General features: G+C 35.8%; 2 protein-coding genes across 9 annotated transcripts; both read left to right on the top strand.

Moving 5' to 3' along the window:
• Positions 1–435: 435 nt before the first annotated feature.
• LOC147408002 (uncharacterized) lies at positions 436–5,683 on the top strand. Of its 5 annotated transcripts, none has more exons than XM_086436818.1 (3): positions 436–594; positions 2,147–3,944; positions 4,975–5,681. In XM_086436818.1, the coding sequence occupies exons 2-3, from the start codon at positions 2,163–2,165 to the stop codon at positions 5,302–5,304; spliced, it is 2,112 nt and encodes a 703-aa protein (XP_086292944.1). In that variant the 5' UTR covers positions 436–594; positions 2,147–2,162; the 3' UTR covers positions 5,305–5,681. The 5 variants fall into 5 exon arrangements, with proteins under 5 accessions (XP_086292944.1, XP_086292946.1, XP_086292947.1 ...); XM_086436820.1 differs by lacking the exon at positions 436–594 and adding an exon at positions 600–724; XM_086436821.1 differs by lacking the exon at positions 436–594 and adding an exon at positions 731–888 and having other exon boundaries at positions 4,975–5,682.
• A 486-nt stretch (positions 5,684–6,169) lies between these two features.
• Positions 6,170–17,181, top strand: LOC147408001 (signal peptide peptidase-like 1). Of its 4 annotated transcripts, none has more exons than XM_086436823.1 (4): positions 6,170–6,323; positions 9,299–10,181; positions 13,694–13,894; positions 16,831–17,181. In XM_086436823.1, the coding sequence occupies exons 2-4, from the start codon at positions 9,384–9,386 to the stop codon at positions 16,945–16,947; spliced, it is 1,116 nt and encodes a 371-aa protein (XP_086292949.1). In that variant the 5' UTR covers positions 6,170–6,323; positions 9,299–9,383; the 3' UTR covers positions 16,948–17,181. The 4 variants fall into 4 exon arrangements, with proteins under 4 accessions (XP_086292949.1, XP_086292950.1, XP_086292952.1 ...); XM_086436824.1 differs by having other exon boundaries at positions 6,310–6,450; XM_086436826.1 differs by lacking the exon at positions 6,170–6,323 and adding an exon at positions 6,350–6,487.
• Positions 17,182–17,233: the final 52 nt, after the last annotated feature.

The following is a 17,233-nucleotide window of genomic DNA, read 5'->3' as shown; positions in this document are numbered from 1 at the left end:
TGGGCATTGAAAATTTTTCCCCCTTAGGGCCATACTTACGTCTTCACATCAATTCTCTTGTAAGAGAAAGGAGAATTACGTAATTTTAAGTCGAATCCGATAAAGTGCTTTTCTATTACATGATCTCAATTTAATATTCGATATTTATTGATGTTTAAAATAGATCAACATTAAAGTACGGATACAAAGAGAGAGAGAGAGAGATTCCCTGGAGTCCAATCCTCTGCTCTTGGAGTTGAGTATCTTACCCAACTCCAAGTTTTATTTTTACTGTGTGAATTTATATAAAAGATTTGATACAACACCTTCAGTAACCCATTCCACTCGACAGAAGATCAACCAAGGTGATTTTTACAGTAAGAATATGCCAGGTGGCAAATGAAAGGATATGGAGTTGGGTAGTTTACTCAACTAGAGGAGCAGTGGAACATCCACACTCAAAACTTTGAAATAAGGAACCAAGAAAAGGAAAGAAAGCGCACACCATCTTAGAAGATTTATCATGACTTGGCTTTTTTTTAGCGGACAAAACGAGGACCAATGCAGGCTTCTGTCTCTCACATCTTAATGTGATCTCACAACACTTACTCTCAGGCATGCTCTCTCTCTCTCTCGAACTCTTTTTGTTTCTTGCTTTGTAGGTCTTGTGCTGGTTTGTCTTTATTGATTGCTGGAGAATTTTTTTTTAAGAAGCTTTTTTGGGTTACAAATGAGTGTTTTCTAGGTGGGTTTTTGGTTCTGATGTTTGTAGGTTGTAGTCCTAGAATGAAAATTAGGGTTTGTGATAACTAATCTGGTTTGTCCCTCTAAGCTTAAAATGATCTGAAGATATATGATCTGTTGGTTTTGTTTGAACTCACTTCTTTAGAGATCTGGACTATTCACAAGGTTTTTTTCTTTGCTAAAAATCTTTTTTTTTTTTTTTCTTGAATATTACTTTATCTGATACAACATTTGGGTTTTTTTTTTTAACGGTGTGGTAATTATTAGTAGGATTTATGTTATTTGTTTATTTTGGTTTGGTTTCTGTAATTTGAAATTAATGAGTGTTCACATTGGATTTACAGGGTAACATTTTGTTTTGAAATCTGTTAGTTTGGTTTGATCCCCTCACGGTTCTGTAATCTAAGCAAATGGGTTTTGAATTTCCATGTCTACAAGACTGCAACTATGCAAGATCTGTTATGGTGCATCATAGTTCACACGTTTTTTCCCTTGTTTTATTATAGAATCTCATAATTGCAACCATGCATCTTGTGTTTATGGGATTATGACACATAGAGATGGGTAAAAGACAATGTCGGTAGGAGACATTTGGGTTTGAAAGAAGATTATGGACACCACTTCCATTAGAATTTGCTTATCTATACATGTTAGTTTTGTAGATCAGATGCATTAGCTTTATAGAATTTGATTAAGAGTCGTGATAATATGAATCCCCCATGTGGCATACTCAATCGACTCCTTGACGTGGGGTGTGCTAGAACCATAGACTTTATGCTTCGCGATACACAGCCGCACATCCCCATATACACAACTGCACAGATTATGGGCATGTGTGGTTGTGTATCCCGAGGCATAAAGTCTATGGTTCTGGCACACCCTATGTTAGGAAGTCGATTGAGTATGCCACGTGGGGGACTCATATTATCACCACTCTTTGATTAATCTTGATTAATCGTTTAGATTCCTAATGATTACCATGACTAGAATCTCACACACAAGCGAGGTTACCATCATGGGTTCTGTTGTCGACCCTGATGTGTGAATATATGCCGGTAATGTCTCTTTCCGTTTATTATATTAGTATAGGAGGCGGGTGATCTGACTCTTTATTCTTAAAGAATTATTTGAGACCATATATTTTCAACAAGTAGAGTTCTCATATGTATGTGCATTTCTATGGGTATACATGGGTTTCAATTGACATATAGCATTGTTTCAATTGTACCTTGGTAACCAATTAATTCAACCATTTTCGAATGGAAAAATCGTATAGTTTTCATCTTGGCTTATGAGTTTGCAGTTTAATGTTTTCTTTGTCAAATTTGATTTTAACGAGGGATTGATTATTGTTATATTCTTTTTGGAGTGCTAGAGTGTTGTTTCGATACAATCGTGATTTGTTTATTTCTATTTCCTGCAGTGTCGTCTATCTGTCGATGGGGTTAGACACAGACTTGGAATTTGAGAAGTATTGCAAAGTAGCGCAGAGCCCTAAAGTCGATCGTCCTTCATCCCATGGTTCAAAATCTGAAGAGGGTGACAAGAAAGGAGAACCCATGATCAGAAGCTATCCCTTCAGGAGTCAGGATGATGACTTCATAGAAATTAGCTGTGATAAATCACATAGTTCATTTGATGGGGTGGCGGGTAATGAAGTGTTGAAGAGGGGTTCTATATATCAAAGCTCGAGAGAAGTAAAGAAGAAAATGGGAGCCCTTGAGGAAAGGAGAAAGATAGAAGTGTCATGTAGGAGTGACGCCACTTTGTCCTTTGGGATTGTTGATTCTTTGTGTGGGTTAGATGAGACCATCCCACTTGAGGAGAAGAAGAGATCATCACTGATGTCTTTGAATGTGGACTCAAATCAAACATCTGTTTCCAAGAATCATATAGAATCAGAGTCTCTGGAATTTCTCGATGTTACCGATCAAGTTATCTCATCAGATGACTTCCTTGAGATCTGTATGGACTCAGATGACATAAAACAATGCTCTCCCCTAAATGACAGTAATGGTCAATGGGATAGAGACACAATGCTCATTTTGCACAAATCCTTGTCAGAGAAAGTAGGAATGTTGTATTCGCCTTGCCAAGCAGAAAGCGATCACTCCAAATCGAGCCCTAAAGTTCGTTTCAGCCCTTTTAAAAGGATGCTCGATCCGTTTATGAAGTCCAAGTCTCAGCGGAGCCCGTCAGTATCTGTTGCAGAATTAGGTGATGTCACAAACATTAGGTTGGAAAATGTTAAAAGAAACAGAACACGTAAATCTTTATTGAATGATTTCTCAAATGTAGGGCATGGTATCGAAACTAGTTCTCAGTATGTTGAGAAAGACCACGGTTCAACGGTGAGCTCTTCACCAGCTCACCTACATGGCCTTCTTAACTTGGAGTTTAAAAATGGGGTGCCATTGTTTGAGTTCTCATTGAAGGATCCGGAAGACTTCCTTGCCGCCAAGACATGGAGCGGAGACAAGTCCTTCAATTGGGTTTACACCTTTCACTCTATGAACAACAGAAGGAAGAATAATAACAGCAAATGGAGTGCAAAAGAAAAGCAGAAAGGGTCCTCTATGGTTGGTCAGATGCAAGTTTCGTGTTATTTATGTTCAGAAGTGAAAAATAGTGGAGCATTCGATGCTTCTATGGTTACCGAATTTGTTTTGTGTGATGTAGCACACTCAAGGAAAAGCTTGTCTACCCAAGAGAGCACTCACTGTGCCACTGATTCCATTAAACCATCCAAGTCGAATGATGTATCTGTTCCTTTGGATCTCAAACTCCGGTTGAGACATACTTCTTTCAGTGATGGTTCTGATGCATCTTCAACTCCTTACCCTGCAAAGTTGCATCCAAATCTTGAAATTGCAGCCATTGTAGTTCAAGTTCCATTTGGAAAGAAAGAAAGTTTGATAGACAAGCGAGATGATGACATTGTGGTTAAAAAACATCCATATTTATCTGATTTCTCAGCTGTCAATCACAGAAGTTCGGCAAATGTGAAGGTTGTAATTCCATCCGGATCACATGGTTTGCCGAGTACTGAAGAAGGTGGTGGCCCTTCACCATTACTCGATCGGTGGAGATCAGGCGGAGCTTGCGATTGTGGTGGTTGGGACATGGGTTGCCCCCTAGTTGTTTTTGACAGTCCAGGTGTTCAAAACATGGCTGATTCTCCATCCATGGAGAATCAACGGCCTCTCAAATTCTTCTTTCAGGTATGCTTCTTGTTTGATCCAGATGGTGCAACTTGCCTCATAATTGGAACTACTGCTTTTAGTGATTGGTAATTATGTATTCTGGGTCTTGTAGATGAAGTAATCATTACATAAATGGAATGTCAAAGACACTTGGCTGACATACATGCTAACGGCCAGGACCATCATTTGATTGGGTCCTAACTAGGAGATCGTTATAGTACATATTTCTCCCGGATGATCACTGCCATGGTCACCAAGTCGGGGTTCGGGAATAAGTCGACAATGTGAAAAATCAGTAAAATTTAAAATAAAAAAAAAGTTGGAAAAAATCTAGCTAGAATTAGGGCTGAGTAATTGTTCATGCTACATGGTGGTTTCATAATATATCGTATAATCCCATATTACAATAATAAATCACCCAACTCGATATTGAAATTACCCATGCATCCGTAGCAAGTACCACAAGTCCTCAATGCATCCAAGGTTTGTATTGTTCAAACTCCAAAATATAAAAAGATAACAACCATGAGTCCAATTAAGGATTCATTAACCGATCAACATCATCAAAATCAATGTCATCCTCATTATACGATGTTTCATTGGTAAAATGGTTACCATCTTCTTTATCAAGTTCATATTTTGTTAGTAATGCATCAAGGTCATTTTGCATTTTTATCGATTTAATCGCAAAGTTCATGATTTAATCATGAAGTTCATAAGTCTTTGACTTTTTAAAACAGTTGTGATTGAATCAGAGAAGGAAAATGTCGTGATTTAATTGCAACTCTTTTCAATAAATCACAAAATTTGGTGAACTATGATCACAGTCACCTGATTGGCAAACCCCCACCATGCCACCTTGCCTAGGAGATCTTTCCTAGATATAGTAACCCCGACCTTCCCGGTTCAAGAGGATGGATTCTAATGCATCTACTTTTCCTTCTTTTGAGACCCCCACAAATTATTTGATGTATTTAACCAAATCTTTATATTCTTATATAGCCATTAGTAGTCTCTTACTGTTTATTTGTTTCTGATTTCTACACAGGGAGCCAAAGACGAGATTCCAGCATTAACCATAAAAGCTATTGATGAGGGGTCATATTCAGTTGATTTTCACGCTCGATTTTCGACATTACAGGCCTTCTCTATTTGTGTTGCTATCTTGCACAGTACGGAAGTCTCCAATGCGGTTGGGCAAGAGAGGGACAGACAAAGATTGCAATGCAATTCACTGAAGTTGCTACTTGAAGAAGAAGTGAGATTCTTGATTGAAGCAGTTGCAGAGGAGGAGAAAAGGAAAATGACAAAGAGACTCGAAGAAATCCCTCCATCTTTCAATCTCAATCCACCTTTTTCCCCGATTGCGAGAGTATAGTTCAAAACACCATTTCTTGATACAGTTGACCCAGCCAACTCTGTGGGAGAAAACCCGGGTTACCTGAGATTGATGTCGAGAGTATCATAAATTCCCCTAAAGGAGTCGAATTCCACTCTGCGGCCGTTATTCAATTCTTTGTACCACTCTTTTTTAAGTAAAAAAATTTTGTATGACCACGGCCTTGTTCATATTGTTTAGTACATATTTTAGAAAGAAAGTTCTTAACGTTGTTGAAGAGAAATTCTTCCACTCTTTTGTAGGTCTTGTACAATCTTGAAGTTAGCAGTTACAAAGCTTTTCCCATCACTTACATTGATCATACAAAAGTATAAAGTAATAAGAAGTTTGTCCTGAAACTTCATTCACAAATGAAACTCTCTTTGAATCATTATGGAATAAAATTAGAAAATCATTTTTATTTTGATCATTTCTTTTCTGTTTCAATTGTAAGGAATACATTTTATACTTTGGAACGTCCGACCTTAATAACATCTATTACTTGAAAACGAGAATCACTGCTCAAACTCATTAATAAAACAATGCCAATTTTTGTAAAAACGTGTTTCCCAGTGTGAAAGGCATGAGAAACTCCACTTGATCAACGGCACCCACATTATCTTTAATTTTGATTTTATTTTGGTATACAAAACAAGGCCTATATTCTTTATATTGTTCTCGACTTGCCTAAGTCAAGTCGTTTATATCATTCAAATATTGGAAAGTGAGATATGAGGTAGAATCTTGAGGTCACTACAGCATTATTCTTTTTAAAACCATCTTGAGGTCATTTTCTCTCAGTCTTCCAGAGAAGACCTACGTCAAGGGGAATGTCATCAATTTGAAAACATGAGTACATCCCAAGATATTCACCAAAATACGGAGGGGTATATCTAAATCACCCAACTTCGGTTCTCAAATTTCATTATCAGAGATATACGGTACAAAGCTCGAATGAGTTTTTTCCGGTGTTGAGAGGTCTATTCCAATTTCTAAGTTCCCACTCTTTCAAGTCAAAGGTCAGTCACTCTCTAAAAATCCCCCTTTTGTGTGTGTGTGTGTGTGTGTGTGTGTGTGCGAGAGAGCGAGAGAGCGAGAGAGAGAGATCTCAATCTTTTCGATCGTTTTCTTCTCCAATTCATGAAGGTTTTTTGCTTCAAAATTTTTGATTTCTGTTCTTCAGGTTTTTTCTCCAGTTAGTATGACTTTTCCTCATTGAATTATAAATGTATGATTGCGTGCTTTCGTGAAAAAAAAAATACATCAATTTTTGTTTGATTTGGAGCCCTAGGTCGTTGTATTTCAAGAGTAGGATAGAGATTTATCACTATCATTAGGTCTCAGAGCTGAAATTTTACTGTTATTGTTTGACTTTATTAATTAGTTTGGGGAATTTGATCATCCCTTTTTGGTTTTTTTTTTTTTTTTTTTTTAACATCAAAACAGAAACTTTAGGAAGGATGGATGCACTTTGGACACCCCTCTTGTTTTATAAGAGACCCTATACTGCCACTTTTTTTATATAAAAAAAATAAAATTAATTGAGACCAATTAACGAAATTATGTATCATCATCAGCTAAACAAATCTTGTTTCACCATTCATATCTGTCCAGAACCATGTCTTCTGATATTTAAAGAATTTTCATGTCCACTTTTGCTATCTCAATTCACGTTCTTTTGATTCTTTGTGTTGCTTTTTTAGATCCTTCAACTTGTACATTCTATCTAAATAGGGCTATAATCGAACTTTTTTGAACACATCCAAACCATCTCGATTGATTTTCTTTTAGTTTATCACCTATTTCTCGAATGTGCTCATTTTTAATTTCATCTTTCCTAGTTTTTCAATTTTTCTTTCAATAAAATTTACTTTATCTATAAATATATAAAAAAGCCTTTCCTAGTCTTTACATCCATCCTCAACATCTCATCTCTGCTACACTTAATCTATTAACATGATGTTTCTTGACCATCCAACAGTCAGCTCTATAAAGCATACTGGTTTTACTGCCATTGGTTTTCCTTTAATTTTATTGGTATACTTGATTACTGAGCACTCTAGAAGCACCACCACTAACTATCAAGCTCTGATTCTATGAGCAACATTTTCCTTATTATCTCCATCCTTATGTACAATAGACTTGAGATAAGGAAAATGGTCGCTTTGAGGTATTTTTTTTACTACCAATTTTTATTGAACATTCCTCTTCATAAGTCTTAGTACTAAAATTACACTCGATATACTTGGTCTTTGGTTCTACTTATTCTAAAAGCATATGTAGCTTGTCATCTCTCTCCCATATTTTAGTTTTACATTAACTCCATCTTTAGTATCATCAACTAATACTACATCATCTGAAGTGCCAACTTAGCTAAGTGGTAAGACATGTGGAGTGTTGTTCCCTCATCTTAGATTCAAAATCCCTTGAACCCAACTTCATTTGCTAACTACTAACCCATACCTATCAAAAAAAAAAAAACAAACTAATGCTACACCATCTACAAATAACATGCATCAAGGTACGTGTTTTGACTATGAACAATTGCCACATTTATAATTTATACTAATTGTAACTAGGAATTCATTTGTCTCCTCTCCATTTTCTCTCACACTAGTCACAACCCTCCCATACATGTCTTTAATTATGTTACTATATACATTCAGGGCTCCTTTCTTTCCAATACTCACCAATTAACACTCTAGGTATGCTATCATGTACTGAATAAAAAATCATGTAGGGGTTCTTCTTTTCACTGACATTTTCTATCATTTGTCTAATTAGAAATATTGGCTCAATGGTTGATCTACTTGGTGTAAACCCAAATTAGTTTTCCGGTGTATTTGTTTTTGGTCTTAACATTTGTTCAATCACCCTTTCTCATAGTTTCATAGTGAGACTCATAATATTAATACCTCGATAGTTGGTACAAGTCTTTATGTCTCCTTTATCCTTATATATAAGTACAATATTTTTTTCTCCATTCATTCACCATCGTTTAGTCTTCTATTGAACTGTGTGTGCTCTCGAATCTCCCATGTATCTCTTGTCAGCCCCAATTTTCTTATTTTTTCCTTTAATGCACCTGCCATTATCTAAGTTTCTGATAATTCTTTTTTTTTTTCAGATCACGCTAACCTGTAGACGTCTTTCTCACCTTTTATATCGCCCTATCTATTTGTATATATTACTATATGCCTTATGCTTAGTTTCCCTTACCATTCTCTTCGCTTCTTTTCTTCTTGTTCTTTTTTTTTTTTTGGTTGTATTTTTATATTTCTTAAGTTTTATTGGGTTCTACTATTTGTCACAACTTGTAATGGATCTTTTTTCGCTAATGTTTAGGACATTACCATTCGACCACCAAGTTTCCTTATCTTCATGTTTTTTTTCCCATGGATTCCCCAAGGAACTCTTTTGTCTTTTAATGTCTTTAGCTATTTCATCCGACAACATTGTAGTCTCAACTTCTAAGTGCCACTTTTCTTCCTTTATAAATTTATTTAAGAAATGAAGATATATATAACATCCCAAATAACAATTATATACACAAAAATGAGGTTATGGAGAAAAGAGAAAGAAGGGAAGGGAGGAGTTGCAATGGCAATCTAACAATAGCTCACATTTGATTCCATCCCCTCTCTCTATTTCTCACTCATAAACAGTTTCTTCAGAACTTAAAAAAACTTTTCTACATAGGTAGAAACTCAAATCGAAGATCTTTTTCAGAGAAGCAGCAAAAAAAAAGGTGCAGTTATTAACAAATAAAATGGGGTTATATGCACCACCAACACTACTTAATTGCATTGTAAAAAATTTGGTGTGGCATTATAAGCTTCCTTTTTTAAAATGGGACGCATTCATTGAGCGTCCCATTCATCAAAGTATGGCGTGCAAAGATGGATGACATGAGTTCCTACACTCTATTTCTCTTCATAAGTTGTTTTTCACGTTGCATGCATTCTCATTTTCTTCTCAGTTGATTGTTTTGCAGGTTACTTGAATTTTTTGGTCAAGTTGGTGAAGTCTTGAAGGTTTGGGGATCTGCATTGAAATTCAATTTCTGTGTTTGTTTGATAATGGAGCCGATATGGAAGCTCATGTCTTTGTTTGAGCCTGCCCCTATCGCGCTCATCTTGACAGCAGTAGCTGTCACCTTTGCGTCAGCATTGCGGGCTCTAAATTTTGAGAAAGAAATGGAGCGGAACCGCGATTCCTTGGAGTCGTCAATCACATTAGATTTGTCCCAAGCTCTTATGATCCCTATTATGAGCTCATGCAGCTTAATCTTAATGTTTTATCTGTTTTCATCTGTCTCACAATTCCTTACAGTGTTTACAGCTATAGCTTCAGTCTCCTCACTCTTCTTTTGCTTCTCACCTTATGTCACCTATGTCAACTTGAAGTTTGGGTTGGTGGACCCATTTGTGTCACGATGCTGTTCGAAATCCTTCACACGTGCTAAAGGGATATTGGTGTTGGTGTGTGTTGGAATAGTTATTGCGTGGCTTGTTTCAGGGCACTGGGTGTTGAACAACTTGTTGGGCATTTCAATTTGCATTGCGTTTGTGAGTCATGTCCGCCTTCCTAACATCAAAATATGTGCGTTGCTCCTTGTTTGCTTGTTCGTCTATGATATTTTCTGGGTTTTCCTTTCGGAAAGGTTCTTTGGGTCTAATGTTATGGTCTCCGTTGCTACACAACAAGCATCTAATCCTGTTCACACGGTAGCGAATAGTTTGAGTCTTCCAGGGCTGCAGTTAATAACAAAGAAGTTGGAGTTACCGGTCAAGATTGTATTCCCTAGGAACTTAATGGACGGGATCATACCTGGAAATAATGCTACAGATTTCATGATGCTTGGTCTCGGTGACATGGTATGGCATTTTCTGTTCTTTAGTTATTTTACAGCAGCAAACTTATTAGGTGGTTTTCTAGCTAACCACTACAAGAATTTATTTACTTGTTTTTTTTATTACTGCTCACAGATTTCATGCATATTTTTTTTTTTTGATAAATAGAAATTTCATAGGTATCGAAAAGAGTTACAAACAACATTCGGTTAAGATGACCAATTGAAACAAGAAGATCAACTGTTGCACAAGGAATCCCAATGATAAACAAACTCCTCTAAGAACACCCCTTTGAATTTGTGGTACAGTTTACACGAAAAAAAATAATAGTCCTAAAACGTCAAAAACAATGTCTGTAATAGAAGAATCCTCCCAATTGAATATCCTCTTATTTCTTTCCAACCTAAGCCCGCAGGTTATTGCAAAAGGAAGTAAATTCCAAATGATTCTCTTTCTCCCTGAAAACAGATTAGACTCCCAACCTTTGAACATAGACAATGGCGATTTATGAGTGATTGAATACACTTTAAAAAGTTGAAGGAAATGGGACCAAATGAGATAAGAGAATTCACAATGAATCAAGATATGATCAATTGATTTCCTGTCCGAAACACATGAAACAATCATAATTGGGGGTCACAAACTTTTCTTAATAAGGAGGTCAAGAGTCGGTAATTTGTTGTGAGATGCAGTCCAAGAAATAATAGAAAACTAGGAAACTACATTATTTCCAATAATATTTTTCATAATTAATTTTTATTTTTATATTACTAGGATCAATTTTATATTATGTTTATTGTTCAATACATGAAATATATATTTTATATTTTTCATAATTAATTTTTATTTTTAAACTGAGGTATCCAAGCCTCTTAGAGCACTTGACTAAACCTTGAGGCACATGCCCCCACCCCCTCACCCACACCTGCCAAGTAATTTTTGGGATAAATCCCTGAGGATGGCCCCTAAGTGGGGATTCAAATTCAGGATCTATGTTTCCTGAAGTGTGGTCCTGACCATCTCACCAACTCTTACTTTTTTTTTTTTTAATATTAATTTTCCCGATGTATTCCCAATGTTTTCCCACGTTCTAGACTTCTGCCAAATTTTTTTCCTAAAGTTTTCCCAAGCTGAAATGTCCCTAACCCCAACTTTGTCAATATGTTTCGAATAAGACCATGACATACATTGGCAGGTAAGACAATGACTCCTATGGTATGCTTGTACTTTTTCTTTTCTTTATGTTGCATGAACTCTTAAAAAAGGGTGAAATACATGAAAGATTCTGACATGCCATGGTCTATACTGTGATATTGTTCTCTTATTGAGTGATAGCTATTAATATTCTTAATTGATTATGATTTGTAGCTAATCTAATTGAACTTTTCTCTGCAAAAATATAACACAGAATATATGTATTCTTTTGCTTATGCGCATATGGTACTGATGTAGGAAAACTAACTTTGATACCAAAATTGATTTAGGACAATAGGATTTTGTTTGACGTGGGGTTTAATATGGGTCATAAGGTTTTGATAAGCTTGTTTTAGGGTGCTGGAATTTAGGATTCAATGGGTTTGGAAAGAGGGAATTAGGATTAAGGTATAAGGTGAGAAGGTCTTGTACTAGCTAAGGATGAGAAGTTAGCTGCATGAAGGTTCTTGCACTAAGGATGAGAGAACTAATGTTATGGGTTTTTTCTGTGGGCCGATATGGGTTTGATGACTGGGTTTTTTAGGTTTTATATAGCTGGGTTATGCGGACAAATAAGAGAGAGTACTTGTAAATCTTTAAATAGAGTCATACCACTTGAATTTCTACTTCTATGGAATTTCACCATACCAGGTTTTTGATGGAGTCACACCACCATAATAGGAGTTTTACTTGTCCAAAAAAATAAATAGGTGGAAATAAAAATTAAAAATAGAGGAGTTATACCTTAAGAAGAAACTAAGATTTGAAGAAGCACATTGCGTTCAATTCTATTCCCTTAAGAAAGAAAGCAATATAGGACCTTAGGCATGGGGTGATCCCCTGTTGTCCTTCTGGGGTGACCTCTTGTTCTTTTTGGAATAGAGACTTTTAAATAGAATCCTACTACTAACACGACCAAAATATGGACACTCAATAATCAAACAAACAGAACAGGAATTCCACTAGTTGATCATACCTGTGACCCACATAAGCTAGTGTCAACCAACTCAAGATTCCTACTCTTTAGGCTGTAATAGAACCCACTTTTGTGCTGTTGGCATCTCTAAAATACTCATTTTTAACTTTTCATGTTTGAGCTATCTACCTGATCTGAACTATCGGACATAGATATGGTTTTGGCTTTTTTTCGGATCGGCTTCGGCTTCGGCTTTGGCACTCTATCTCTGAACCATATGCCTGAACCTAAGAACTTTGCATTTTTCCGCAACAGAAGCAAGACACCTACTTTTTGTTACATAAGTGGAGCCCAGTTATGTCTGTTTGACCATAACATAAACCATATTTTATGACTTGAACGTGTCCACATAATCACATATGGCTGGTGTGAACCACACAAATCCCTTATAGCATTCAATCTTCGTAAGGGATCCACTTTTGGGGCCTTATGAACAATAAAAACAACTACCTAAGGAGTTGAAATTTTGCTTTATTGGACTGCTGCAACAGGCTCTAGAAAGAACTGCTAGTGGATTGGACCACAGACTTGAATTTTTTCGGATTTTATATTGATTTGGGCTTGTTTATGAAGTCGAAAAGCACCCAGAATAATTTGATTTCGGCCTTGGTTTTGTGTGCATAACTTATGTGCCAGACATATCATCATAAGATACTCATCATATAATCCATTATTATCCGTGTCATTCCATAAAATTAATTACTTTGTTCTGAATGATTCATAATATGATGTTGACCCCATGAATTGTACTATTCAGAGTGTACCAAATCCAATACTCTGTATCCTCAGATTTTGACAACCATATATGTATCCATGCAAACTAAGTTTTTCCTAAAACTTAAACTCAAAAGAGAGAAAAGAAAGAAAGAATATTAATGCATGTTCTTAACAAATTAGCTAATAATAATATCACCTAACGTGTATAGCAAGAAATGCATATCCATAAATGCAATTTGAAAGTATTGAGAACTTAGATTGTTGATTTAGATGGAACAATGTTTAATTTGACAATGAAGTGAGGATACATGATTCTGATTTTTCTTTCTGCTAAAGATCTTTTGTTCTTATAAGTTCAGAACAGTCTTTATGGGGCATGTTGAGGTTTACAAGTAATTTTTTTGTCATTATTGTTAGTGTTTGCATATAATCTTTTTTACTATATGGAGTAGTTAGGCATATTATGTCTTGATAATGTTTCTTATATTCATTTTCTTAACTCAGAAAACTATTTATGAATCTTACCATTAAATGACTTGGATTCCAATTCAATTTGAATCGTAAACCTGATGATGTTATGATCCCATTCGATTAAAATAACGATGTTCCGACAAATTGCACACTTTTGAGTTTTGTGTTGGTTTTGTAGGCTGTTCCTGGCATGCTTCTGGCATTAGTAGTCTGTTTCGATCACCGAAAGAACAGGTATTTAGCAAGTCATTTGGATACACCTGCCTCCAAAGAGAAGAAATACATATGGTTTGCAATTTCTGGATACGCCATTGGACTGGTTTTTGCTTTAGCAGCTGGAATCTTGACTCGTTCACCACAACCTGCTTTGCTTTATCTGGTATGTCCCCATCTGTATTTCATTCCAAGCTACCTATCAGAAAAGAGAAGATAAAGTTGTGTTTGGTTTTGCCAACTATTATTTTCCGGATCATCTTCTATTGATCGCAGAGTTGACCTTTAAAATTTTATCTGAAAACAAATTTCTCTCATGTAATAATTGTTACAAATTAAAACCTTAAGCATCTTCCAAAGGAAATGACACCTTTAGCATAGAATGATTTGATTTGCGTAATAACGCCTGAAAATTCCAATGCCACTATAATCCTCTCAACCGTAGGTTCACAGAGCTACTGAGATACCAGGGGTAGCATAAATAACATCCGAAGCTTTTGTGGGGTGAAACCATCTGATGGAAGAGGCACCTTCATGGAAGCAAAGAAGCCTTTTTGTTTCGTTGCTGATATTTCAAAGACAGAACTATAGCCATAGAAGCACCTCCTATGTCATTCTTCTTTCCAAGAAAATAACTAGGGCTTGAGAGAGAGAGAAACTGAGGTGGAGCTGTGGAACCATGGAGGATGTTGATGATGGATTTGGGGAAGAAACCTTAGGTTCTTGCTTGAGGTCGATGGATTTCAGGAGATTTTGTTTTTAAAGAGAAAGTATGGGTTTGGGGAAGAAACCATGGAAGATGTTGAAGAAGATGGGTTTGTGGAAGAAACTTGAGGGTTCTTCATTGAAGACGATGGATTATTTATTTAAGAGAGTGATAAAATAGGTTTTATATTTGAAATCAGATTGGATATTCATTGGATCGGGTTGGGATTAATCCTCAACCAATCCAAAAATTTATTGAATCCATTAATTTCAATCTGAATCTGCTCTGGACATCCAAATTCTTGATCCAAATCCAATTTTTTCAGATTGAATACTGGATAAAATTTGGTTCATTATCAACCCTACAAGAACAGTCTCTATAATAGATATGCAGTCAGCACTACATGAACCACACAATGAGAAAAAAATATAAGTATCATTGCGGCGTTAGTTTCACATCCTTGTATAAGAAATCGTGCTTTACCTATGAAAGGAACCGCAGAGATTAGATGTTTCCTAGTAGAATGTTGCATTCTACATCTTTTTCAAAGGTTCAATTCCCTTGTTCACGTTCCACGAGGCTCCATGAACCATTTTTTAAATCTTTCACCCCTCGCATACATTAACTAATTTTTTTCATATTCTTTTTATTTTACATTGAATGAAAAATGTTGCTAGAATATTCAACTTATCAAAACATGGATGATTGTGTGTGAGCTTAAATGAACGTTATAAAATGCTTAAAAAACATCAAAATAATAGGATATAGTAGTATCTAACTGATCAAAATCGTATGTTTGAGCTAATATGAACTTGTTCTACGCTTGATGTTTATATAAAAAAGATGGTATATTGACAAAATTATTACATGTCATTTCTACTAATGAATAAATATGTTTGCTATTTTTTTTAATAGATTTTATCAATATTTTGAATAATGTTTTCAAAAAAGAATATCTCAATCAGATTTTATTGTTTATTGAAATATTTTAACCAAAGTCTTTTGCATTTTTATACCTGAAATTTGATGGTTCGATCAAAATTTACAATTCACCAAAATATATTGCAAAAATGAACATCGATTTCCACCTAAACATCTACAAAAAGAAATTGCCTGTTAAATTTCGTAGCAAGCTTTGTGGAATGGAAATATGTTGGTATCTTTTGTGGAGATATTTCTAAATTAATAATAAGCTTACCAGAAGAAAAAACTCTTGCAATATCGAAGGCTGTGTGTTTTATTCTACACTGCACTTGAGTTGTTCATATTAAGACCAACACGGAAGAAACAAAAATACTGAAAGGGGCAAAGGAAACTGAAAAGCTTGAAATCACAGGATGAATGCCCAACCAATTTGATCCAAGAATCTTTCCAAACATGGCAAGGTGAACCTAGGTATCTTCTAATTGCTTTAGATTCCTCCAATCTCTAACAAATTTTTGGAGAAGATTAGGCACCACACTATCTTGATATTTCTTATCGAAGTCTCTTTGCAGGTATACCCACTGACACTAGAGAAGATTGATCAATTGAGAAGAAGAGGAGAGTGGCAGTTACTCTTCTCATCAAGATAGTGCGGTGTGGACCTTGAACTCAATTTTTTGGCAACATAATCCCCCCCCCCCCCCCCCCCCCCCCTCAATTTGTTTCAAATCCATTTTCCCCTACATTATTTTTCCTACTTGTTCCTGGTACCCACATTAGGCATAATGTTCAGAAGTCCTTTCCCATAACCATTTCTTGCACATTTACCCCTCTTGGCTCCTTCTCTAGTAACAATTCTATAACTACTGCCTTTTATAGTTTAGGCAGGCAAACCATTAAAAACATTGTTATTGAAATACATAATTGAATGATGGTGCTTCAATGATCTGTTGGAGACAATTAGTTACACAAAAATAAAGTATGAATCTCTTATGTAGAGTGTAGACCTATTGTATTGTATAATTTATTTGGACTTATATTAGAATGGTGAAATGGACTTTTTGGAAATTCTAGTGATGTATGTGTCATGGGTGAGATTTGGTTCTCTCATTTTGTCTGAGAAGACGCACAAAAGGCCTAGATGAACCGAAGATGTTCCAAGAACTATGGAGGACACTGGGATAGAGGCTCTTCTCAGGGATAAAGAGTCGGCTAAATTTGACCTATGACAGCATGTACAACATTGCATTTAAAGATTGGATGGCTATATTGTTGTTTCGTACAACTTTTCTTCGTGATTCTGTTCATTAAGTTGGAACTCCTATTGGGTGGCTTTTTTTTAATGAACCACATTCCTCATCAGACACAAAATTCCTGGAAGAATCCTTTTTTTTTTTTTCTTTCAGTTGTTGTTAGAAATGCCACACAATCTTATTTACATTTGTTTTGACATTTTGTGATTATGACTTCAGGTTCCTTCTACATTGGGACCTGTCATCGCTGTATCATGGATGAGGAAGGAACTCAAGGAGCTATGGGAAGGAAATGATCAAGACTTAAGGGACAAGGCTCATGTAGTAGAGGTTTGAGCTCCGTTAATCACTTACAAATCCAATCTATACCGTATATTTCCATTGGTAGAGAGCAGTCCTCTTTAGGAAAAAAAAAACACTTGTAAAAGCAGGTTAATGTTTTTGAAAAGTTGTCTTTTTTTTTACATTGAACTTTTTCAAGTACTCCACTTTTCTACAGCCCAAAAACAGCTGCTACAGATTCATTTCAGTTAGCTTTATTAATTAAAAGCTTAAGGCAAGTTTTTTTTTTTCCCGCTTGTGTGTGTGCGCGTGAGAGAGAGAAATTTGTAATAGGTTCTGT

Source organism: Akebia trifoliata, chromosome 3 (assembly GCF_017979445.1).
Source record: "Akebia trifoliata isolate Shusen 1 chromosome 3, ASM1797944v1, whole genome shotgun sequence".
Lineage (NCBI taxonomy): Eukaryota > Viridiplantae > Streptophyta > Magnoliopsida > Ranunculales > Lardizabalaceae > Akebia > Akebia trifoliata.
The sequence above is the reverse complement of the archived record's forward strand: the minus strand, read 5'-3'. Positions and strand labels throughout refer to the sequence as shown.